General features: G+C 35.5%; 1 protein-coding gene across 2 annotated transcripts in view; it reads left to right on the forward strand.

The window, feature by feature from the left end:
- BABAM2 (BRISC and BRCA1 A complex member 2) overlaps window positions 1–25736 on the forward strand; it is a 163833-nt gene that overhangs the window by 44326 nt on the left and 93771 nt on the right. For both annotated transcript variants that reach the window (XM_066316048.1, XM_066316047.1), the window contains exons 5-6: window positions 4566–4760; window positions 8648–8722. In XM_066316048.1, the coding sequence (XP_066172145.1) occupies window positions 4566–4760; window positions 8648–8722 (270 nt within the window). The remainder of the gene's footprint in view (window positions 1–4565; window positions 4761–8647; window positions 8723–25736) is intronic.

The raw sequence follows: 25736 nt of genomic DNA on the forward strand, positions 1-25736 counted from the left end.
TGATCCTAACCAATCTGAGTTGTGCGTGTAGGCCATCATGTGAGATCAGCATGAATGCAGAACTAGTTGCAGATGCAGTTTGGGTTGATTCATAATGATGTATTGTTGTACAGTGGACCACTTTCAGTCTAACTGGCTAACTGTTGAGTAACTTAGGGAGTTTGCCCTGCAGAGTTCATTTAAAGATATCTATTGGCAAACAAGGCAAGGGATTGTGTCCAAGTCTGGATTTCTTTATTTTAAATGCATTAATGATTGTTCTGTTACATTTTATTAACTTTCTGGAAAGCCTGCAGAAATCTTTAAATAAATTAGACAGGATTTATTGAGTGAAATATGTAGCTTAGTCTGTCAATACCCCAGTCACTGCAATTATTTTTTCATGTGAAATCCATTTTATTCACAATTTTATAGTAAATTCAGAAAAGAAAACTCTTTTCAGCATGCATATAATTTTGGTAAAATGATAATGTGTAGATTTGTGAGCAAGGCATAAGATTTTGATATAAGCCACAGAAACAACAAGGTTTTTTTATATGCATAATTGTGTTGTTATTTCTGTATTTGGGCTTTTCATAACTTCTTGGCTTCAGTGATATGTGTTTTTATTCCCAAGATTTTTTAAAGTTGTAGCAACTAAACGTCATAATCTTAAAGTTGCATCAGATTTTAATACTTATACAAGATCTGAGTTTTGTAGAAGAACTTGAGGCCATGAATCACAAACACCAGTAGCTCTGTTCTTTTAATGTTTTTAATCTTCTCAAACTATGTTCTCTTAAAAAGCTGGGTTGGTTAGGGCTGGGGTGCAGCCTTCAGGCAGACAATCAGAAAGTTAAGCATACAGGTTACTACTATTTTTGCTCCAAGTTTAAGATTTTGCTGATTTCCAAAGTCTAATAGTGACTACAATACTGCATCGCTAAATGAAATCTTATTTAGAAGGTCCTTTACCTCTAAAGAAGAACGTCAACTTACTGTTCCAGGGACACTACTCTCATCAACTAGTGCTTAGGGCAAATAAGTTACACGAAGATTTGTAAAAAGAAATTTCATACATAAACATGGCATTGTATTCAGTATTGTTTGTGTTATAAATTTATGAGTTTAGATCATGTGAAAAGTACAGCCCTTCTTCAAAGTTAAGAAAATGAATGGAAATGTAGTGGCCAAATGCCAAATAACATGCACTACAATAATATAATTCTAAAGCTAAAGATGTTTCATATAAATCTGAGCTTGTGTTTCAGAAAATTGTGTAGCCCTTGTATGTTTCCTCTTTCATCAGTGAGAATCCATTATAATTCATGTATGTCCTGGGTGGGTAGTTGAATTGTTCTTCAGGTAATTTGTTTTTATGACCAGTTTGTACTTTGAAACTTGAGTTGCTGAATGAGAGATGTTTAGTAAGGATCCTACAGTCAAATCATTAATTTTAATTCCTGTAGCTTTAAGGCAGTACAGAATGAACACCGTTTTGTTGCAATGTTCTTGAATTCTTTGAAAAGAGCACTTCTTTAGTGCTGTGCTGCACAAATGACAATGGATTTCCTCTTGCTCTTTTTTTGTTCTGTAGTGTAACGTTATTTAAAAAACAAAAGGTTCAGTTGCATTTAGGTCAGTTATTAAAATACTGTTGGTCATTTCCTTTGACAGAACATTTCTATTGTGTTATACCAATGTCATTAGGAGGAAAGGTTATTCCCACTTGTCTGGCTGATATCAATACATACTGGCATATTACATCCTCTGGCTTTCTGGAAATGTTTTATTTGAGCAGCAGCTTGGGAACAGGAAATTTAAGGTTATATGCCGTCTGGTTTCAGACTGCATGATAGAAAATGTGTTTCCTAGAAGATGCTGTCTACCTGAGTGATTTTCTCTAGTATTTTCTAGAACTGGATAAGCTTGAATAGCTTGAAGTTGCAAACCAATTTTTACCAGCTGTAGGTGGCAGACAAGGTAGAACAAAGCTTTCAGTCACTCTATAGTTCTTGAGGAACTTACATGAATTGCATTAGTATGTCACCAATTCACCAATTCCTCTGGAATGTAGTTTCCCTTTTAAGACATGGCAATGATAGTATTCCCATTTTGTAAGTGTTCCTACTTTCTAGAAGGGGGAGAAAACAGTACTTTTATGTCAAGCTGTGGTCAAATGTGAAGTCTTTGACAGTGGGGTAACCTTTAAAGGCAGAGGTTCAAGGATAGCATTTTAGCCATCCTGAGCAACCCTTTATACCAGAATCAGAGCGAGCAGGAAAACAGAAATACAGTTCAATCCTGTAGTTGTTCATGCATGTAAAACACAGCAATACATACTTCCCATTGCTTTCACTGACAAATTAGACTGGTATGTTTCAAGGGATGATGCTGAAAACGAGAAATTAATTTTTATATGATCTTAATATATATTACTTAAGTGGGGGAAAAAGGTATAAGGTTGTGGAAAGAGAAACACTTGAATTACTGAGCCGTCATACACATGTACTGAAGTCTGTATAAAACTATTCCATACGGACATCTCTAAAGTCATCAGAAATAATAAAAGTTATAACCTTTTTCAAGGGAAATAGCCATCTTAGTTAGAGATCAGGCTACAAGTAAATTTCATTGTAGAGCTGAAGCATGGTGCCTAGTGATTAAGCTTTCTATCTGCCTCTGCAGGGTATCAGAACATAAAATTTATACACATTCATGTGTTTCTTCTCAGGCCAGAGCTGTGGAGTCTCACCTTGCTGAGATCCTGTTTCAGTTTGAGCCTTTTGTAAACCTCTTCATAAAGCTAAAACTAGCTGAGATTGGAAGGAGCCTTTACATAGAGAGCCTTAGCCCAGCTTCCCTACCTGGGCAGATCAGATAGATCAGACTGTTCAGGTCCTTGTCTAGTCAGGTTTTGAATATCTCTTAAGGACAGAGACTGGACAGCTTCTCTGTGCAACCTGTGCACTTGTGTTTGTTACTTGTATTTATTACTTCTGGTGTTACACAAAATATGAATTTTTTTGTGAAATGTCTGCAACATACGGGAAGACATAACATGGCATCTAACTACATGGAATACAAATATGGATAAGAAATTTTATGAAGCTACTTTATCATCACTTACTTGTAAAATGCAGAGATCTTTGCTAGTTCCGAGTTTTTCATGTTAACTGTACCATTCATGCAATTTAAAATTCTGTTGCAGCTAGTTTATTGTCAAATGTCTGTGTGATATGCAGCCTTTTAGTATCTAAATGAGCCCGAGAGAGAGCTGGAAAGGGAGTTTTTACAATAGCATGGAAAGATGGGAGAAAGGGTAATGCCTTTAAATTGAAATAGGATAGATCAAAACTGGACATAAGGAAGAAGTTATTTACTGTGAGGATGGTGATGCACTGGAACAGCTTGCACAGAGAAGCTGTTGGTACCCCATCCTTGAAAGTGTCAAAGGCCGGGTTGGAAGGTGCCTTGAGCACCCTGGTCTAGTGAACCCTCCCCTGAACTAATGATCTTTAAGGGCCCTATGAACCCAAACCACTTCATGATTCTGTGAAATGCAGATTAATTTTGCTTATACTCAAAGCTCAGCAAAAGCCACATGATTGTGTTAAAATGCTCTGAGGTTGTATCAAGAAAACCACTTGAAGATCCAAGTGGAAAACATATGAGCACCTAAGTCCTTTCAGTCAGTGTTGTCTTATGTCCTAACAGCATGGACTAGAGAATGAGTCCTCCTTTTGTCTTTCACATAGGTCTATTTTTGGTCAACTAGATGCAACATTGGTTACATTAGGTAGGGTTTGTAACACCAAATGCTTCCTGAATAAAACTTACTGTGCACAGAAGACTGATCTCAGCCAGTTATAAGATTGGTAACATCATTACTGTCTTACTGACACAGTTACCTTAATTGTATTATCATTTTTTGTTCTGTTAGCTGTATTTCTTGAAATACATTGAACCTGTACTAAAAGTTTCTGCCAGGCATATTAAGGAGACTTCTGTGTATGGGTGACATTTTTGTTGAGGGGGTGAGTCAAGGTAATTCAAGTGAAGAGACAATTAAAGTGAAATAAATCCCAAGGTTGAGGCAAGAGATGAGAACCCATTTGCACTACTACTGGTATGTAGCCACTGCTTGAGGTAATGGAGCAGAGCAGTTTCTATAGTTTGTCTGCCATATTCACTTGGTTGACTGCTTTTTGAGTCAGTTACTGTGCAAGGCTGTACTTACCTAATCCTTGTGTGTTGTATCTCAGTTTTAATTTAATTCAATATTTGCCAGTTCCCAGATACAACAGTATAATTTTAGGAAAGAGTAGAATGGTAATTTGGGCCCGTATAAGCCTGGTAGTAGCCCTGTTACCAGTTTTGTGGTAGGTCTCCTATTTGACATTAAGCTTTTGCTGTTTCACCTGGCTTTCTTCCAAAGCATGTTAGAACTTTTGTATTTTAATATTACGGTTTAGCTTTGTCACAGAGGTTCCACATGCATATGTGCCTCTGGTATCATGGAAGAGGGATTGCTTGTCTTTTATTACTGTAAACAATTTTGGTCTTTGTTCTTTTCTACTCAACAGAATTTAGCTTCCTGGAATCCTTCAAACCCTGAATGCCTCCTGCTTGTTGTGAAAGAGCTTGTGCAGCAGTATCACCAATTTCAGTGCAGCCGATTACGGGAGAGCTCTCGTCTCATGTTTGAGTATCAGACTTTACTTGAAGAGCCCCAGTATGGAGAAAACATGGAAATCTATGCTGGCAAAAAAAACAACTGGGTAAGCTCTTATTTAATCTAAGATGCTTTTAACAAATACAACTCCTGCTTCGGAAAACTTAAGTTCTTTCTGTGGATCTTCATGCTTTCTGTTTCCAATTGAGAAAACTCCTATTTGCCTTCAGCTCATTCCTATACTCCCTGTTTTGTATGTTGCTGTATTCCATTACCTTGGTTGAACCAGATTTCTAGGTGAGAACTGGTTTTGAACCTGGTGTTGATTTGTCTGGTTTATAGGTGAAAACTGAAACTGTTGAAAAGCCTGTACTGTGTTTCGAGGACACAGTACAATGTTAATGTGGAAGTTTGAGTTAGCTTTGAAGATTTGAGAGGCAGAATAACCATGTTGGTATGACACCCTGCCAGCCTACCAGCCTGCTTAGGGGTAGAATGTATCAGGGTGTGTTTCCACATTAGGATTGAGTTTATTTAATTGGTAGCTGCAGCTGCTGCTATCTCTCTTGCACTGGTCTAAGCTGAGCTGAGTTGTTCCAGGAGAGGAGAGGAAAAACTAACTCAACTAATTTTCTGCAAGAGGAGGCAAGATGAGCTAGAGCAGTGACTTTTAGGGCTGTGCTTTCATATGACAGTCAGACATTAAACTGGCTTACCTGTTTCCTGAAGTTATATCCCGTGTTCCCACATGGGAAATGTGGCATTCTGTATCGAAACACTCTGTGTATGCTATCTGTAAGGTGTGGCCATTGGCAGTGTAGCCATTTTGGTTGCTCTGTGAATTGATAGTTTTTTTTAATCCATCTCTGCCGCAGAGTAATAAGCTTTGCAAAAATCAGGGGTTTTTTCTGCTAGTAATATATTTTTCTTCGGAAGTTTGGAGTAAGATATGTTTGCAATTATCTAATGATGTTTATGATTAATTTATTTCACTCTTGCTTTCAGAAATAGCATACTCTTAAGATAAACTGGCCTTCAGAAGCAGTGTCTTCTGAAACAGGTGCGGTCTGAAAATTCATGAAAATTCAGTACTCCTGTTATCAAAACCTAGAATTCAACTTTATATCCCTTTGATCATACTTAAGTTACAGGTGATTCAAGGATGTTTACTTTAGAATTCGCATATTCATCTGGTTTTCTTTTCTTAGACAAGTCATCTAGAGCTTTTTTATTTGAACCCAGATATAATTGTCTTCAGCAAAGAAATTCAGACCTTTAATGTTTATAGATTAGAATATTTGATTGAAATTAGCTGATATTATTGTCCATAGCTTGCATCACAAACTTACTATATCTCTAAATTTCATCAGACTGGAAGTGCAGAAGGCTTTCTGAACTGTACTGCAATTTTATCATATTTTTTGCCAGTTGCAAAAATTCTACTCAAGATTGTAGATAACTAGGCGGTTTCTTCGTTTCTGAGAGGAAAAAAATAACTACTCAAGCCTTTCAAGTCTTTTCTCAATCTTTGGTGACTGAATAAAGATCTTTCTTTTCTTTAATTTTAAATGCTGTTTTAATTAAAAATATTCCAATAAAATAAATTTAAAATACATTTTGAGTCAAATCCTTTTCATATAGCAGAGCTATAGATTTTTCCGTAGCATGTGCCTTTTTCCAAGTCTCCATTCTCTGTCAGGAAGACTCTGAGAGTCTTGAAGATTCTGTGAACTTGGCATATGTGACAGAGGCTTGTTTACTAGTGTCCTAAAACAAAACTGAGAAACTACCTTGTGTAGTTCTCTTTCCTGTCCTTTGCAACTGTTTTGTTAGCCTTAAGGATCAGCAAAATAGGATTGTTTTTCTAAAAAGCAGGAGGTAAACAGCCTTTTATCTTCTCTGCCTCGAAGTCGTTGACATTCATGTTGCTGCTGTCTCTCAGGAATCAGTAGTAGTTCAGCAGATTTCTGAAGTAATCAAGTGTGAGCCTTGCACAGTGTTATGAAAGCAATCATCTTAGGTGCATGAGTTAAAAATACTTTGAAGAGGAGGCCTGAATTCAGTATTCTGACCCAAAATGGAACAGAAATTTACTCTTATACCTTTGTTCCACTCTCTTCAGTTTCCTAAAGTGGAAGTCTCCAAGATAGATGACAAATCAACAAACTATTATTTAGCTTAGTAGCTTCATGTTGACAGAGTACCAGCAGATGCAGGAGCCCGTTAAATACCTAACCAGGGACATGGCCACAAATTCATCTGTCCCCACCTGATGCCTGTATCCAGGTGGTTCGGGCTGGGGAGGTGAGCACCATGGACAGGGGCTGTCCAGCCAGAACATCTTTGGAAGTATTAGTTTGCAAAATAATCTTGACTGAATGATATGAAAGACCTAGACTTTTTGGAGCATCTGAAGATAAGGGCAGCATTGGTAAGAGGTCATTCATCTATTCAGTGGCCATCCCAGTTCATCAGATTTTGGTATTATACCAAAAATAATTTTCTGGATTGTATGGCATTTTTTGAAAGTCCAGAAGAGAAGCACTATCCGTAATATCCATTTCACTCCAGATAAGAAGTGAAGACCCTTACTGTCGTCATAGCAATCTTTGTGTTACACATGTGCAAGAAGTTGGGGATTTTTCTGCATCTATCAGTAATACAGCATCATGCCAACAGAAGTTGGCATCTCTTCTCACAAGTGGTGTAATCAGGAAAGGCTTCACAGCTGGACTTCAATGTATACTCACTTTTTGTTGCATAGTGTTTCTGTGAGCAATTTCTTTGCCTATCTTGTGTGACTACCAGTCACAAATTTTAAGGGCACTTCTTAGCTAGCAGGCATAAGGGTGGATTACAGCCCGACATCACCCAAACCCTTTTGGCAAATGATATCGCTTGAAAGGTACCATTGGGAAGATTTCAGTTGCATTCCAGATCTTGGGGGTTTTTTTGTTTAGTGACTTAAAGGTAGAATGAATTATCTTTAGTTCATGCCGGGTAGATAGACCCAGAAACAGATTGGCACTGACAAATTGGTTAGCTTGTCACAAATTATGCAAGTTTTTTTTTGTTTGTTTGTTTGTTTTTAACTTAATTGCATAAAATCAATGTTTAACACTCTTTTTACTGCTAATTCAACCTACCTAACAAATATAGCTGCTGTGTGGCTACTTTATGGAACTAAAAAAAAAAACCAGAAATAAGAAAAAATTAATATGGAGGAAATCAGGCAGGCATTTGTTTTTAAAAAAGAACTAACTTCTTGCTTCATAACCAGGTGGACAAAGTTGGGTTTTAAGGAAGTATATGAAACAAAAAGGAAATTCTTGCCATTTCCTTCTCATACCCTTAATATGTAAAAAAGAGCAATGTGGATGGGGTGCTTGGCAAATTTTCAGTAAACGGTTGTCTAGGTGTTTAGAGTTACATAATTCTGAAAAGAATTTATTTAAAACCTACTTCAGCTCTTTCCCTCTAAGTTTATTCAGAGGACACTTTTGATATGTGCTCACCTTTCTAAAAACAAATTCTCTTTCATGTATCTGCAGTGTTTGTAAAAATGCCTCTATTTTATCTAAATGCTCTTATCTGTTTGTCAGGTTTTTAGCTTTGCTTTCAGACTCTTTGCAGGTCTCGCCAGACCTTTGTCCGGAAATGAGTACAGCCAAGATACATCTATATTTAGGGCATAACAAAATATTGTCTGATTTTTTTGTCCTGCACATTGTTTTATTCTAAATAGTTTTTGCTGTTGACTTACTGGCAATCAGGGTTAATGTTTTATAAGGTGTTTTTTTCATATGACATCTGTCAAGTCTGTATATTTTTTTTTTGTCTCCAGTAGTTCTATTCAGTAGTTTTGTTTTAAATCTCAACCCTTCTCTTCGGTATGAGTGCTTACACATTTTTCTAGATAGTATTTAATCTTCAGAATATTTATGGTTCTCTTTTAGCTACCAGGTCTCATTAGTGTTACCTTTTTTCCCACAGACTGGAGAGTTCTCAGCTCGCTTCCTCTTGAAGTTGCCTGTTGATTTCAGCAATATTCCTACATACCTTCTCAAGGTAAAAATTACTGTCTAAGGTAACAGTATTTGTGAGGGAGTATTAATTATTGCAATCTCTTTAGTAATTATTTTGATTTTCCTCCCTTCCTGCTCTCCAAGAGTTTGAAAATTCACTATTTCTAAGTCTGATTGGATTATATTTTGGAAAGGTGACATTGGATACGCTGTTGTTTTGTGTACCACTTCAGTGGCATCTTTTATGTGAGTCTATGGAATTTCATGACACATCAGTGTTGGGATTTTTAATAAACAGTCTCAATTGTACCAGTAGTCTTGGTAGTAGAAGCAGAAAAAGAAACTAAATACACCATTTCTTAACATGGAATGAAAGCAAATTCTGGTTACTTGAACTGAAAGCTTCATTGTTCATTGTTCACAAGATTGCTTCATTGTTCACAATGAACAGAAATTTGACCAGATACTTTTGAAAGGAGGACTATAGAGTATTTTTTTTGCGACTTAGGATAAAACAGCATTTATTTCTTTGCTAAGAGGAAAATAAAAACAGAAAAAGCAATTTGTGACAAAGTACCACCATGGAAGAATTAGAAATGAATGGTTTGTACAGCATGGGGACAGTCTCTCTTTGAAGCAGCTACTGTGGAAGCTCATCATAAGGTCAAATGTTACTATATTTAGAGAACGCAGTGAGAAATCTGGTTTTTCTGTCAGAATAAAGTGCCAGAACTTCCACTGCAGACAAGGCTTGAGTCAGTTCATGTTTCCAGCACTAATCTTTCCTCTAAACCATGTGTCTGCCTTCTTTTACTTTTAAATATTTGGAAGAGGAACAGCTACTTAATCTTTAAAAACTAATATGTTGGGATGAAATTGTCAGGGTGGATTCTATTTCCTCCTCTTCACCTTATTGTTAGAACTGTCTTGAACTATTGTTAAATCACAATTGCAAGTGTGAGTCCTCACCAAATAAAGTGTCTCAAGCTACAAACCATGAAAATAAAGGCAGGCACAACTATAATCTTGACTGAAATTTTTGGTTGAAGTTTGTGATTGTAATCCTATGATCTTTCTACCTTCTGTAGGTTGTTTTCTGTTTGAGTAATGACCTGCTTCTCAAAAGTACGCAGATACTTTCAGTGGCAGCTCTTCTCCCAGCTGCTGTCTTTCATTAGGCTTTATCTTCTCACTTGATGGGAATGTTTCTGGTCAGATGTGAGAGGGTTGGCTAAGGCCTTTTTGGGAAGGTTATTGTTAAGCAGGACACAGCAACAGTTCACGTAGACTTCAGGATAGCTGTGATTTCCTCCTGAAAGATGCTGGGGAAAAAAGAAGTCTGAGAATGTATAATGTGAGCTGTGCTGTCTGCTCCTGCCAGAACTCTCAAGTGCCATATTTTTCAGGAGCAATTTCAAATGAGTCAAGAATTTCAGGACAAGTGCAGAAGGAATATGTTCAATAGCTTCAGTTGCAGGGTTCTCCTGTACCTCTCAGTTCAATTTCTGGGAAAAGTTGCAGGTTGGAAGGTGGTGTATGACTTATGTACTTGTCATCATGTAGGAGCACCATGATAGAATCTGCTGTTGTTTCTGAACGTTTCAATGCATGACAGCATGCTCCTCTTTACTGTAATTCCTAGTCATGTTCACTAAGCATCTTCTCTAAACAAGGTTTGTATACTGTGGGTAAATCATTAATGCTCCACAAGTTCTCCTCCTGGAGTTTTGTTCCTTTGTTCATCCTGAGTTCTGAGTTATTTGTTAGTCTGAAGGAAAACATGTATATATTTTGCATGCATATGTAGTGTGAGGTGAAGAGACACACAGAGTAGGTAGCAGAACCTAAGTTTCCCAGACTACCTTTATTTTGATATTTCAGAAGTCTTAATGTCTTAGCTTTGAGGTTTTAAAATTAATATTTTTTTTTTATGTTATAGCCTAGATTTTTACAGCAGTGGATCCTTCTTGATGAGCAATGTACTAGTGAAAACCTTGATTTTCTTGATCAGGCTTCTACAGTGCAAACTGGCAAGTTAACTATCTGTAGTAGGAAAGTGGCATGTAGTCTGGCTGAGTAACCACAGGAGAAGAAATATTTTATTCCAGAAGTATCTGTTGACAGTAGAAAAATGGCTTGATTTAGGCTCCAGCATGGATTATGACAGAGTGTGCTTTGTAGCAGGCAGGATCTTATACCCTTGCTGCCTTTAGCTTCCTGTATTCTGAACTAGATGAATATCATCTTTTGTGACAGCCACATAAACAACATAAAAGCAGGTAGAATCATAACTACTCTGATGTGATTTAAATAACTGTGCTCTGACTACTCCAAATTTGTAAAGTTATAAAACAAAAAAGAGATTTTTTTGTTTTAAGCTGTCCATGTCTTTTTTTTTGGATGAGACTTTTGACATAAATAGACCTTTGATGTATTGCAGTGAAATAGTTTATTTTCCATCATGACTGCCATGCTGGTTTTGATGCTGCCTGCTGGATTATGGTACATGATTGGTAGAGTATCTATTGATGCAGTGGAAATAATTGTTAAAATATTACCCTGAAAGGTGGAAGTGCAATCAGTAATTGAAGACTGTTAGCGTATTAACAGCTTAATGTTTCACTGCAGAATTTAATGTGTTTAAATTATGTTCTAGTCTGCAGCCAGCTTTATACTGCGTGGTAGCTTCTCTTTCATGATTTGCAAAGTTCAAACCTGTTGTGCTTTCTCTGACATCTTCTTTTTTATGTTTGATTAATACTACTTGTGTTAAAATCTAGTGAAATATTAAAGACCATTATTTTTGCCTAATCAATCACTCCTAGTATCCCAGTGATTTCCAATGCTCTCCTGAAGTTCTTATTCATGTCCGTAGGTAGTCACACTACAAGCATGACAGTAAAGCTTTGTATCATAAGCTGGTACTCGGATTTGGCAATGTAAGCTATGAGATCAGTATGCAGTGTTACAAAGTCTTCGGGGTTGTTGAGAATACACTCTGGAATCATAATATGTTATTCTGTCAACGTCTTACTGCTTGTGGCTAGAGTACTTTTCCTATAAAGAATAAAAATTTGAAGGGATAGCGCAAGTTGGATTGTTATGGACGGGAGAGGTGAATTTGCCAGGTTATGTCAAAGGTATTCATGGCAATAAATTTAAAATTGAATTCAAGTGTGTATACATTTGAAGTAAAATAGATGAGTATATTAAGAAGACTGAGGATAGATAAAAGAGAAATGCAGAGAACACTTTTTTCCTTTGAATTCTAAAATTGTAGCAAAATTTCTTCAGTCATTCTAGTAAAAATTTTTCAGATTTTATTTAGTTGGAGACATAACACCTGTTATATTGTCTGCAGCAGATAAATCTCTCTTCATAACTTCCCTTGGCATATTCCTTTACATTTGAAAGGAAAAGCATCATTGTGTATTTTCTATGCTAAAGAGCTGTTCTAAAAGAAATCTTGGCTTAAACTTAAAAAGCACATTCATTATTTTTTCTTTTAGAAAGTTATACTTTAATGGAAAGGTTTTTAATTGAATGTAGACCTTTGTATCCACTTTCAAATTGTTTTCTTATGCAAATCCATTTGATATAAGTGAAAACTGTGTTGAAAAAGCCACAGAATCAAGCTGATGGCTCAAACTATTGCAAAGTTTATTATGAGAAATCTTTCACTAAGGTTCTCTTGTTTGAAAAGAATGTGGCTTTGGTCAGGAAAATCCTTGTATACTTTGCGGTTTTTTGCAGTTGGATTTTTAATCAGCATGTTCATTTTGAATTTAATTCTTTTATGTTGGTTGCAGCATTTTTAATTTTCTCCAGAGTATTTTATAAAGGGAAGTATTCACTGTACTTACTTGTTTTGAGGGTCAGTCTCTAGTTCACATTTGTGCCTCTCTACAGATACTGTGTATGCCACAGTAATAAAAAAGGTAAGAGGCTCAACATCTAAAATACCTCTTTCAAATTTTCATAGATTTTTTTGGTTAGGAAAGATCATGAAGCTGAGCTGTTGACCCAGCACTGCCAGGTCCACTAATAACCCCATGTCCGTCCCTAAGTGCCCCATCTACACATCAAATGAACACTTCCCGAAGTGCTCCACCACTTCTCTGGGCAGCCAGTTCCAGTGCCTAATCACTCTTTCAGTGAAGAAATTTTTCCAGGTATCCAATCTAAACCTCCTCTGTGGAAGTTGAGGCCATTTCCTCGTCTCCTGTTACTTGTTACCTGGGAAAAGAGAGTGGCCGCCAGCTCATTACAACCTTCTTTCAGGTGTTTGTAGAGAGAGATATGAGTCCTCCTTGAGCCTCAAATTCTCCAAACCAAACAACTGCAGATGCCTTGTCCACTCATCACAAGACTTGTGCTCCAGACCAGCTCCATTGCCCTTCTCTGGACATGTTCCAGTCTTTGTTGTAGTGGGAGGCCCAGAGCTGGGCACAGCACTCGAGGTGTGGCCTCGCCAGTGCTGAGTGCAAGGGCACAGTCACTGCCCTGCTCCTGCTGGCCACACTGTTGCTGATACAGCCCAGGATGCCATGGACCTTCTGGGCTACCTAGGTACATTCATTCTGTGTAGTTTTGTTTCTTTCTTGGTAGTTTTTATCAGCTAGGGGCACATATGTAATCATCATGATAAATCATTAAAAACCTCCAGCTCAGTAATTTACAAATTGTACTTGTTTATGTGACGGTATTATGATTGCACAGTATTAGTGGATTTCTGAATATGTTGCCAGTGATGCAGTTAAAAACAAGACATTTAGGTATTTTTCTTCTCATTTCCATGTTTTTAATGTTTTGACTAAGTAAGATGTTCCCTGATTAACAGTACCTGCTTGTTGTGCTCTGAATAATGTAGCTAAATTCAGACTAATTTAGCTATGATGCTGTCACCAGCAGCCTTCCAATAATTTCTCAGTATTGAAGTGTAAAGGAAATACGCAAGGCGGACCTGTTTCTTGAGATGCTTTTTTTTTTTTTTTTTTTTTTTTTTTTTTTTTTTTTTTTTTTTTGTGATGACCATTGTATTTAGTGCATATCTTTTAGACCTGAAGTAAATAACAGACATTGTCTAGACACATTGCCAGGGGCCAAACAGTTGTGTGTAAGACTGTCAATGAAAGAGGTTTATCCTCAAGTTCAAATTGAAAGATAAGAACATATTTGTGTTTTTTTCCTTAGTCTGATTTCATCATTTGGAAGTCTCTTAAAAGACTTCACTGCAACTTTTGTTTACAACGTAGACCAAATTCCAGGTACTGTGAAAAGACTGCAATACTTGTCTATGTTTGAGTAATTAACTATAGTACAGAACAAACAAAAATGTAATATGCTTGGTCAAACCAGATTTTTTTTCCAGGCCAATTTCTTTACTGTTGTGCCTTAGCAGTTTGATTTACTTGACAGCATTCAAGATTTGTGTTAAATTGCTGCAAATACCAAAAGACGAATGCACTTTTATAAAAAGTTCTAATGCTGTTTAAAAAATCTGAGCTAAATATTCTGAATAAGAATAATATTTTCTTTTGCTTTTAAACTTCATTGGTTTTGTTTGTAGCTGGCTAACTAAAACCTGATGTGTAGTGTGTTGAGGTCACAGCAGTGAATGATGAGGAGTTCAGATCTGACTTGCTGTTCTTGCACTAGACTGTTTTAGTCGATGCCAGGCACCTACCTCTCAAAGGAGCATAGAATGTTATGTGGCATATACTATTTCTGTTGTAGTGGATAGAATGATGCACCTGCATACCATATGAAGCTTGTCAGGTCGGTGGTGTCTGGTGTCATTTTACCTCTTTTACCAATAGCAAAACTAGAAGTTTACAAGGCTGATAGATAGTCCTGAAATACTATGTAGACCTCATCATTCACAATACTCTGACCATGCTTTACATAGAGATCTTTTAGGCTAATTTAGATTGCTGTAAATATTATACTACTTAAGACTTTGTGACAAAGGCACGAAGTTAACTTCCTGAATTGCACTCCATAAAGTATTCCTTATCTTGAGATGTATGTAAGCATGTGGTGCAAATAGTTTATATTTAAAAGTAAATGACAGTATGATATTACTAGATTGATTACTTTACCAGCATTAACTTACTTAAACTGAATATTGGATCATCAAAGATTGTCTGGCCTTCTGTTAATAAAGACAAACTTTATAACACACAATTATAATGAGCCATTGAGATTTTAGATAAGAAATGAGTCTGTGCAAGTTAGTACTGGCAGTATTTGAAACTGTAGCATTTATAGCAGCTGAAGACAATAAATTGCATGATCTAGAGGCTGGGAAAATAAATGTAAGCTGTGTGTGCAGAAGACGTTTATCAGTAGTAGATGTCATTGATGTTTGTCTCTTGGAGTCTTTCATTTTAGCCTGTGCCCAGTGATCTGCAGTTTATTTTTGCTGTCCTCATTTTTCATTGAAAATAACAACAAAGTACCAGTGAGAAAGCTCCTTTAGGTAGATACCACTGGCCATTGTCAAAGTAGCAGCCCAGTACCAGAAGCAGCCAAAACTCCAAGCACTGGAGTTAAATGTTGACTGAGGCCAAAAATAAAATGAGGAGAGGAAAAAAATACTTTAATGTCATGAAATGTTTCTGTTAGTTTAAAAAGCTCTAGAATCAGGAAGCTAGACTTTTCTGGTGCTGAAATATTTCAAGTGTCTAGTTTTTCATTATAGCTTAAAAAACATGAGATCTGTCTGCTGTAAATGTTTGGGGGTTTTGTTTTGGTTTTTTATTTTGCAAGATGTTTCACTTGTCACTATAGGTATAAGTGTTTAAGATCTTTCATATTCCACTGTATTGTGCTTCTTGACTGATCTTACTATTGTAGTCACATTATTGACCTCTCAGAGTTTTTCAGAATAGGTCAGCTCTTGTTCTGTCACAGAATCTACTTATTCTGGTATTGGAGAGTTAAGAGTAAAGTGATAGCTACTTTAGTTCACTGAAGCTGCAGAAATACTTATGGACACTATGATTTAGTTAGTCATCCTTTCATGATTTTGTTCACAATATCTTCTGCCCACAAACCAAGGGAAGCAAAGCCGTATAAAAGTGTACTTTTAAGATCAAAACGTGTTACATTTGAATTCGGGGTTGGGGAGAAGGGGGAGAAGAATTCCCTTCATTCTCACTAAATGTGTTAGTACAGCTTTTCCAGAACAAGATGACCTGTTTGTAGCATCTAGTCACTAAAACCACATGAAACATGTTTATATCAGGAGCACCTTAAACTCCATATGCTCACTGCCAAAAGCAATTTTTTAAAATCAACTTTTTCTGTAATTTATTGGAAGATTTTGTTAATAAGATCTGTCAACTGGAACAGCTCATTCTGCACAGCTGATGATTTTAATAGATTATGATCTTAATATGAATCATAGTCTCCAATCAACTGTATTTTTGATGACAGTTCTTTTTTTTTAAAACATTTTATTTTTATAATGCAAAAGTAAAGGAAAGACCACCATATCTGCTGATAAATCTTATTATATTAATCTCAATTTCTCTGAATTCTCCTCAAATTTGGTAGAACTATTAAATTGTTATTCAGATATGACTAGAAGTAGTGGGATTTTCATTAATTTTCTTTAAAAAATTATGGAAAATAAGTTTAAAAGAGCAGCTTTTAAAAGCCTTTTTTTGCATCTGGTGGGAAAGTTTATAGACACATTATATTGCGTGACTTGGTTCAGATTTACTGCCTTGTTAGGGCTTGTAATTTGTACTATTGCTTTACATTTGCATTTCATGTATTGCATAGGAAGAATGGAATTCAATAGCCATAAAAATAATTGCAGGTTATTACATAATGATGGTGCATGTTTTATCTGTCATGGTCCGCCCATAGTATGTAGAACAAGCAATGTACAGTGGTCTTAAACTGGGAAGTGGATCTTGGAAATATTTATTTTTAAAATCTTGAATTTGTTTCTCGCTGCTGTTTCTTCTTGAACGAAAAAATATTTGAGAAGTTATTGAGCATAGAATTTGAAGGTAGCACATAATCTGTAAAACTCACAAACCAGCAAATCTGTATTTGCAAATACAGAAGTGCATGAAGCATGATGGTAGGATTTTATGAAGGATGTTTCCATGCTGAGCCCACTGCCCCTTTCTAGTACTGATGTTCTAAGGCTTCAGATCAGGGCTTAAATCCTACAGCAGCTCATACATTGACATTTTAATACAAATTTTGTTTCTAAAAATGCCAGTTGCTGTTATAAGGACTGGGTTGGTTTAACATTCTGGGGTTCTTTTGTTCTGGCTTTCAGCTTACTAGACTATATTTTCTTAAGAAAGAATAGCATTAACATGAATGTATATCTGTATTGTCATTTCATGTGATTCTTAGTCATACTTGGTTTGAATACTGTGATTTGCATTGGTAACTTTTTATTTGTGAAATACACAAAATCCTTTCATTGCTGCCAGACTTAAAAGGAGGTTTCATTTGTTTGGGGTTTTTTTTAAATATTTGTCTGTAAAATAATGATGTAGTGGCGTGTGTAACACTACTCACTTTTACTTGGTTTCATGGGTGTAGAGGTTTAGGCCAAAAATAAAAATTAGAAAATTAAAGCTTTAACAGTGAAACAGTTACTCTAAGCAGTAAACATACTGAGGTTGACTGATCCATCACTTTTACTTTTGTCTAATTGATACTGGCAATGTCATTAATCATAATACCATAAAGCATAAAGTAAAACCACAAAAAAGTAGTATTTCTGCTCTTTTTCTTCCATGTTACCAGAAGAATGCACAGCGTTTTGTCCACCAATTGCTAGCTAATAATGTGCCATGTTCCTATAAAGGTTTTAATTTCTATAATAACTTCTGTTTAGGAAAGAAGTTGCTTGTTTGCAGAAAGTGTATGTAGGTATTTTCTGTTTTAGGAGGAGACTTCAGATGTTGAAGGTTAAAGGAAAGTCTGCCTTGTCCAGCAGCATCTCAGTGAGACAGTGAAAGAACAACAAATAAAACTTAGACCTCTTGACTCTCTATTTCTCTTTTACCAGTTCAGGTGTTCATGCTAGAACTTGTATGTCTTTTATGTGCAGGGACCTGTAATCATTGCAAACAGCATATCCATGGGAGAGAAGGGGCAATGGGGAGGAGCATTCATTTGGCTTCATGGGGTGCAATTAGGTGCACTCCTTAGGCCTTAGCCTAAGTACATCAGTACATCAAAAATTGGGCAAAAGATGTCCATGAACTAAATGTTGGTTTTGAGTTGCGTAATGACGCTTCTGGAGTGCACATATAACACTTCAGTATACCCATATGATACCATTAGAGAGTCCTTCTGGTGAAGGAAAATAGGGAAATAGAGTTAAACTGATAATGCTGTTCCATCTCTTGCCATATTTTGTCATTTTAGTGATTTGCTTTTTGTAGTTATCTTAAGTAATAAACTACTGAAATATATGTGCTTTTAATATATCAGAATGTATTTATATATTTGGACATATCAGACACTCTGTGTTTTACTGTAACATCTTTTCTGGTGTAGAAAAACATTAGACAAATATGACTGATGTCTTGACTAAAACTGATGACTGACTGATGGTACGTAAATAATCAGCAATTCATTTGCAAAACCCTGAGGACAATGTGTTGGTTAACAAAGAATAAACAAGCTCATTCCAAATTATTATTCTCATTGTTTAGCATTTATAATGTGTGTCCTAGATAAAGTCATTAGTTCTATCTCATTTCACTTGACTCATTACTTTTTAAAAGTAATAAATCTTACTTAATTTTCATTTTACTATTGTTATGTGATTAGATAAGCTCTTGAAATGTAGGTCAAATTATACTTTGGTTCCAATTTTGACATACATGCAGGTATTGTCGCTTTTTCTAATTAGATGAAATTAGTAACTGATGATCTGACAAGTTCTAATTTAATATATTGCTCACACGAGTTGTGACATATGATAAAAATCCTCTGTTTTTCAGACAGGACTTGAAACGTGTGTAGTTATATGAAAGTTCAGAGTGGAATACTGAGCTGTGAGTAGAGAGCTTGTCCAAAGCTTTAACCAGAGCAGTGTTCTTCCTCTCCCCTCTCTTTCTGTAACCTTCACAACTCATCACAGTTAAAATTAGCAGTCATTTAAGCCCAGTTCATTTTGGCACACTTTCCTTGAAGGAAAAACAAGCTACGCCTGTCAGGAGAAGAGTTGTGGGACTTCAGAGTTGCTGGAGATTTTTCTCCTAGGCCATTTTTCTGCTATTACGGGTCCTTACTGTTGTGCCTCTATAGCATTCCTTACTGTTCTTGAGTGTCTTAAGGTGATTTTGGACACCTCTTCACATTTGGACAATAACCTTGTCTCTGAAGATACTTAGAACTTCAATTACACCTTCTTTGTAAAGTTCACAGAATTGAGCTGTGTTCTGCGTGAAAGAAAAGCAGTGTAACTGTTTCACTTATTAAAAAAAAAATTGTAAAGCAAATAAATGGCAGAGCAGAGACCAGAGTACATGCAGTCTAACTTGCAATCTATATCAGAAATATTTAAACTAAAATACAATTATTATTTTATATTCTTAAGGCTGTGTTTCATCTTTGTTTACAAATGTAACACTTACTTTTATAGGTAGAATGTAGTCCTTTGTGTATCCATTTCATTTCATGTATATCATTTATTTTGACAATGTCAATAAAAGTCTGTTAAAATGGCAGTAATTTCTGGGCTTTGTTCTGTGTAATTAACCTTAGCTGCACTAGAGCTACTCAACAGAAGAGCACTTTCTGTCATATTAGTATTCATTTTTTACATGGCGACTCAAACTCCTTTTTCAGGTTTGGTTTTTTTTAATATAAAATCAGAAATTTTGAAGCTTTATTTCAAAATGTGTAAATTACAGGTGGAAATTACTTGTTTGGTAGAAATAAAAGACTGAGGTGTTAATAATACAATGCTTTAGGATTGAGTGCTTTATGAGCTCTCCTGAAACAAAAGAAATGTTGGAAGGAAATTACCAGAGAGGTTCTCTTGATGCAATAGCAAATGTTTCATAAGAAACTGTGCAACTGAATTTGTAATAAACAAGACTGGCATTTTACGATTGTGTTCTTGCAGCATCGGTTTTATTGTATGGCAGCAACTTAATAGCTAAAATATTCTCTTTGTTTCTTTTTTTGTTGTTGTTGTTTACCACATGTTGCCAGTTTCTTCTTGAAAAGATGTGTGATCAAACTGCAGGCCCATTTACAGGCCTTCAGGCAACGATAATATCGCATTTAGGAGACTATACCTATTAAAGCAACTTGGAGGCATATATTATTTCTCTGACTCATGTGAGGCAGCATTGCAGTATGCAGAATTACTTCTCCTTGGCTTCTTTAGTTGTGAATTTTCTGAATATAGATGAATAAATTTATCCCTCCTGGAAAAGTGGTGTAGAAAGTTATATGCCACTGATATAAAAATGTTATCACTGTTACAAGAAGGTAAGTTGTATGAATAAGCATTATGTTAATATAGTGCTTCAGAACTGAATAGAAAAGAAGATATAGCACAGAGAGTTAATTTAGTAAAAAAGAACTGAGAGTCATTCAAAGCCTGTTACAAAGCGGAGATCCATGTAAGGTTGAAAAAATTGCAGTCTCCTAGGCTTGGAAGGATGTATTTCCAGGAAACTTGGAAAATTGTAATAGTGATCTGTATAAATGGGGCCTGAAAAAAAATTTAATTAATTTTGCAACGCTCCCTATCAAGACAGAAAGTGAATGTGCTTAGGAGGACTACTAGAGCAGATTTTTGGCATATAGAGGTGTGGGGTTTAAGTAAAATCACATTCGTGAGCAGTAGAAATAGTGAAGTTTCATTTGGTACAGGTTTAATCTCTTGTTTTCTTGAATCACTAACATATGCTGTTACTGTTCTCTCATATGTCCTGTGTAGCGATTTATCAGGTGAAGAGATGAGAAGTGTTTTCACTATTTGGCCTCCCTTTTCCTGCCTTTCATAGCAAAGTAAATTTACCTGTCACAGTATTCGGTGGAATAACCAGTTGTGTCTCTCCTCTGCCTAACTGCTGATCTTCATGGAGCTTCTGTGAACATGATTGTCTTTTGAGACTAAAAACAGGTCAGGGAAAGAAGCAAAGAGAGTGGGGAGGCATTTGAAAAGAGCAGTTATATACGCATGGAATCTGAAACTAAACTAAAAGGGAGAAAAATTATTACAGTGTATCTACAGTAGAATGAAAAACTTGATGACATTCAAAATTTTTTCATCATCCAAAAAGTTTTAGAACAACTTGGCTCAAGTGGGATGAATGCACAAGTAGAATATTTACACTTGCTTAGCACCAAGGCATTTGGTTGAATTTGTTTGTAAACTCCTTCCTGCAGCTTAATCATCTAGCAGTGTTGTTTAAATCAATTTGGAAATGCCCATCTAAGGGATTATAGAGTTTAAATCTTTAGTCAAGTGATCTATTTGGGAACATTTCTGGTAGATCATGGTGCAGCTGATTTTCTTCTTCCTCCAGTGAGTTGATCATCACTGTTACTGTGAAGGAAATGTCTCCTTTAATGTAAGCTAAAAGAATCAATAATTGGTTTTCAATATGATGACTATTAACTGCTCATTTAATATGATATTTAAATGCTGTTTTGGGGTTGGACAAAAAAACCTAGAGTCTGAATTTGTAGAGAAAGATTAATAATCTCTGCATTACCATATTAAGGCAATTTTGGAATGTACTTTCAATTAAGATATTTACAGCTGTACAAAACATTAGGGTTTTTTGAATCACAGAGAAAGACTGGAAACAAGTCTTATCTCTTCATCTTCGTGTTCTAATTTTGTATTCTTTGAAAAATACAATGAAAAAGATTCTTCTTGAGATTAATATTTTGGAAGCTTACTGCATGTAAACTTTTGAAAACACTAGTTTGAAACTTTTACAGTATTGTCTCCAGATATTTATTTGTTTCTCCTGTGCATGAGGGTGTCCAGATCTTTGTAAAACTATTACACAGAAAACAAAGTATTTGGAAATGCTTTATTTATCACTTCATGTAAAATATTTGTTTGGGACTGTTTGCCTTTTTTTTTCTTTTTTTTTTTTTTTTTTCTGTGCAGCCATTAATTGCAATCCAGCTTCTAGCACACTGAAAGCTAGACAAATATGGAGACAAGCATTTATTAATGCTGATTGAGAAGAGAATATTCACAAAATTGACAAGAATACCTTGACAGTGTCCTGTTAAGTAACCATCTACAAATATATTAATTCCATTATTTTAATGTGCTCCTTTCTTGATTAATCAATGACCTTATTCTCTTAAACGTATCTGTCAGGACATGTCTTCCTAACAAATCTGTTCAGCCTGGAGCATGTAAAGCATCATCCTCATCTTCAAACTGTGTTAAGTCAAGAAAGTGTTGTGGTAATGTGGGCATTGCTTGTCCAAGAACATTAAGAACTGTGGTCAGGATCTTTTTAACCATAAAAGGACGTCTGTTATGCTTTCTCGTTTGGTATAAGTTGGAAGGGAGTGAAAAAAAATACAGAAGGAATTTTTATTGCAGAGAAGTATTTCCCTCCAAATAGCACATGAAGGAATACCGTGTCTGAAGAAAAGATTTTGTTGGCAGGGGAAAAAGTAGTCTGATAAATGTTGCTGATAAATGTTTTAGCTTTAAATGACTATTGGATTGAAAACTCAAGTTTTTCTACTATCAGAAACATAAGAAGTTAATTTTTAGACAACTATTTATATTTCTTCTATTTGTGTAAATCCTTCTTTGGATCCTAGGTCTGATTTCTTTTATTATCGTCTTTCCCAGCATAGTTAGAGACTGTTATCAATTGCTTTTGTTTAGAAGCTTGCCTGTAAAATGAAGAAAAGATAAAAGAACATGATAATGTGTGTGTTCCAGGAATTTGCATATGAAGATAAGAGAGTTTTTTCAGTGCAGTTCTAACCTGGTTGTGTACAAACATAATTGTTAGCAAAATGCTTATTTATTGTTTTTCAGTATGTTTTGTGTTTCTTTCAGGAATGATGGCAAATTACGGGACATTGATATCTCTGGTGGGAAAATGATGCATTTTATTTTAAGATTGTGAAATCATAAAATAAGTTCAAAAGTGAATATGCACTGGTTCACAATTTGCATACCATTTTTAACAGTATATTTCCTTCTCAAGTTTAGCAGTAATACCAGAATTCTCAAACTCACCTTTAAGTGACCAAAACTGTTGAACACAAAAAGAGGACAGTATGTGCACTTTGCATCCCTGTGTGTCCATGGGTGGTGCACAGATTGGTATATTACAAATATGTATTTTGGTATATTACCAAATATTTCAAAGCCTCAATGTGAGCGTCAGTGTCTTCTCTTTCCTTGTGTCATTGTGAGATTATTAGCGTGAAGGATCAGGAAGAACAATTTTTTTTTTTTTTTTTTTGTTTCCACTGAGGTTCTTAAACAGATTCCTTTTGATGCTGAGGAGACAAGTCACATAATTTCTTAGGTTTTCATATATAAGATAAGGGGCAAATATTTAAAACGTATTAGTGACATACAGTTCCAAATGGATACAATGTTTTGATTCTTACTGCAGTCTTGAATTTCTTTCTACAACACATTATTAGTTGCACAGCTATTCAGTGGTTTGGAAGCATTTACATGCTGAAAAGCAGGTAGACAATTTTTCCATAAATGAACGTAAGCTTAATGTGTGCATGTAATTTCAGAGCAGTAAAAGGATTCATTTTTTTCTTAGTTTTTGTTTTATTATTATTATTTTCTGTAAAGGACTCGAGAAATGAGAGTAAAATTTACTTCTTTCTGTTGTATTCTTCCTACAGCGTGTTTTATAGCAAGTTAGATATGGTGCAAATACGAGATGTAAAACATAGATTTTGATCAATAAAGCCAGCAAAACAATATATTTATAGATGATTACACAGTATGGGATAAAAATTGCCGTGTAACTTTTTGGAATGATGATGTGGCTTTACTAAATCTGGATTCTCAGTTTTTTCTTACACAAATACTGAAAATAATAGTACAGTTACACAGAGTAGCTGGTTATTCAGTCATGAGAATAGTCACTTGCACTTGGAAACAAGTCACTGATATACCCAACTATCCTTAAAAAGAGTTGATTTCTAGCTCCAAACCAGAGTTTTGGCTGTAGTGAAGAGCAGATGTGTACCTCATCATTGGTGGGTTTTCTTCCCTGGTTTTCAAAGAAATTTTCATTGTATTTTATGTTATGGGAAAGGACTAGCTGGTAGTTTCACTTCCCTGTGTTTGTGTTAGAAAAAAAAGCAGAGGTTTATGATGCTGGAAAGTGATCAAGGCAAGAAGTGTTATGTCTCCTGTTATGAAACCAGTTGTGTGCAATTTTTGAAAAACAAATGTTTCGGATACCTTTATAGAAAGGCTGGTCTAATTGGCCCAATTGGTGCTGTTCAGGCCAGTCAAGAGACGACTGTGTTTTTTATTCCATGAGGTGGACTCTGCCCTCATTGAAGTCAACAGGATCATGATCACAGAACTATATTCATAAACACAGATTTTTAAACCATCTGAAACGCAAAGGGTAATTATATGGCATTATATATAAAGGCCTCTTTGTGTTATGTGCTTGTTCTGTGTTTCAGAGGGATAAATATATACAAGAATTGTAGGTGTGTCAAAGCAGCAAAACTGGTTCAGACAGGTAAAAGCATTTGAAGTGGTGTCTTTTGCACCATTAATAGTTTTGAGTTTGTCTCAGTATTTCTGCTTCAATGCTATGAATCCTGATTTTAGAGATTTATTGTTCCTATAAAAGCGTCAGGCTGAAATTTGGCTCATCAAATTAATTACTCTTTCATTCTTTTCTATTAAAAGAATTTTATGTCGCCAATGATAGTTGTCTGATACTGGAAAGGCTTCTGCAACTTGAAATTTTTTCTTGTTCACAAGGCAGTTGTTGGTAGTTAAAGGAATTGAGATTAATATGTTTCCTTTCTGCAACATAGATGGGCAACTTTGCAATCAGAATCTAAAGGTTTTGAAATACTGACTTAAGCCCTGTAACATCCCTGATAAGATGTATTAATATCTGCATTTTAAACTGGGAAACTGGTATATGAAGTTTTGCTAGAGTAATGTAGTGACAGACCAGAAATAGATTCCAGTAGTTGTGATTTTTAAGCCATGGAGTATCAAATACAATAATCATTTAATCTGCTATTTTAGCTGTGGCTGTCAACCTAAATTTAGTATGGTATTTATTAATAGGTGAGTACAAGCTATTCTGTGTGCTAACCTTTGTCCATTTGAGTATTTGTTTATCATGGTTGAACTTTATGCAATTTAAGGAGCTGTCATTCAGTAGATGTTTTTAAGTCTTCAAGTAATGTCCTTCGATACAATAGTGTTGGAGGTAGAGAGGAAATGAGCAATTTTATCAATTTCAAACAAACTGAAAAGGTTTTTAATTACTATTTTAAACATTTTTTGCTTTAGTCATAGGTTATCTTTTAAATACTGTTTTAGTCCTTTATAAGTAATAATTTCATTTGCTATTAGTAGCTTGAAGTGCATGTATGTATGAATTTAAGACTAGAGATATTTTGAATGATAAGTACCTTCGAAATGCTTTTGTGCTGCTTTATTTAAATTATTTAATGTCAGTTCAATATGTCAAAATGAAGTAGAAGACAGTGGAAATTATATTCTAGTCTATCCATGTGAGCAATGGCATCAAATTAATTTAGCACGAAGTAAGCTTTCAGTGGTAAGACTTAGGTGTCATTCTCTTCCTGCTGACATTGACAAGTGAGCATTCAGGTCTTTGTGTATATATGACAGCTCAAGCTATTGTGGTGTCAGGTTGATCAAACCAAAATTGAGTTCAGGAATGGCCTCATGACTTCTCTGGCTACCCTGTGAGGAATCCAGCTCTGTATGAAAGAAACTAATTTATGAAATTTTATTGTGATACCAACTATTCATTACACAATCATTACTATTCCCAGTGCTGAGGTGGCTTTACCAGTGT

This window comes from Sylvia atricapilla, chromosome 3 (genome assembly GCF_009819655.1).
Source record: "Sylvia atricapilla isolate bSylAtr1 chromosome 3, bSylAtr1.pri, whole genome shotgun sequence".
NCBI classification, from domain to species: Eukaryota; Metazoa; Chordata; class Aves; order Passeriformes; family Sylviidae; genus Sylvia; species Sylvia atricapilla.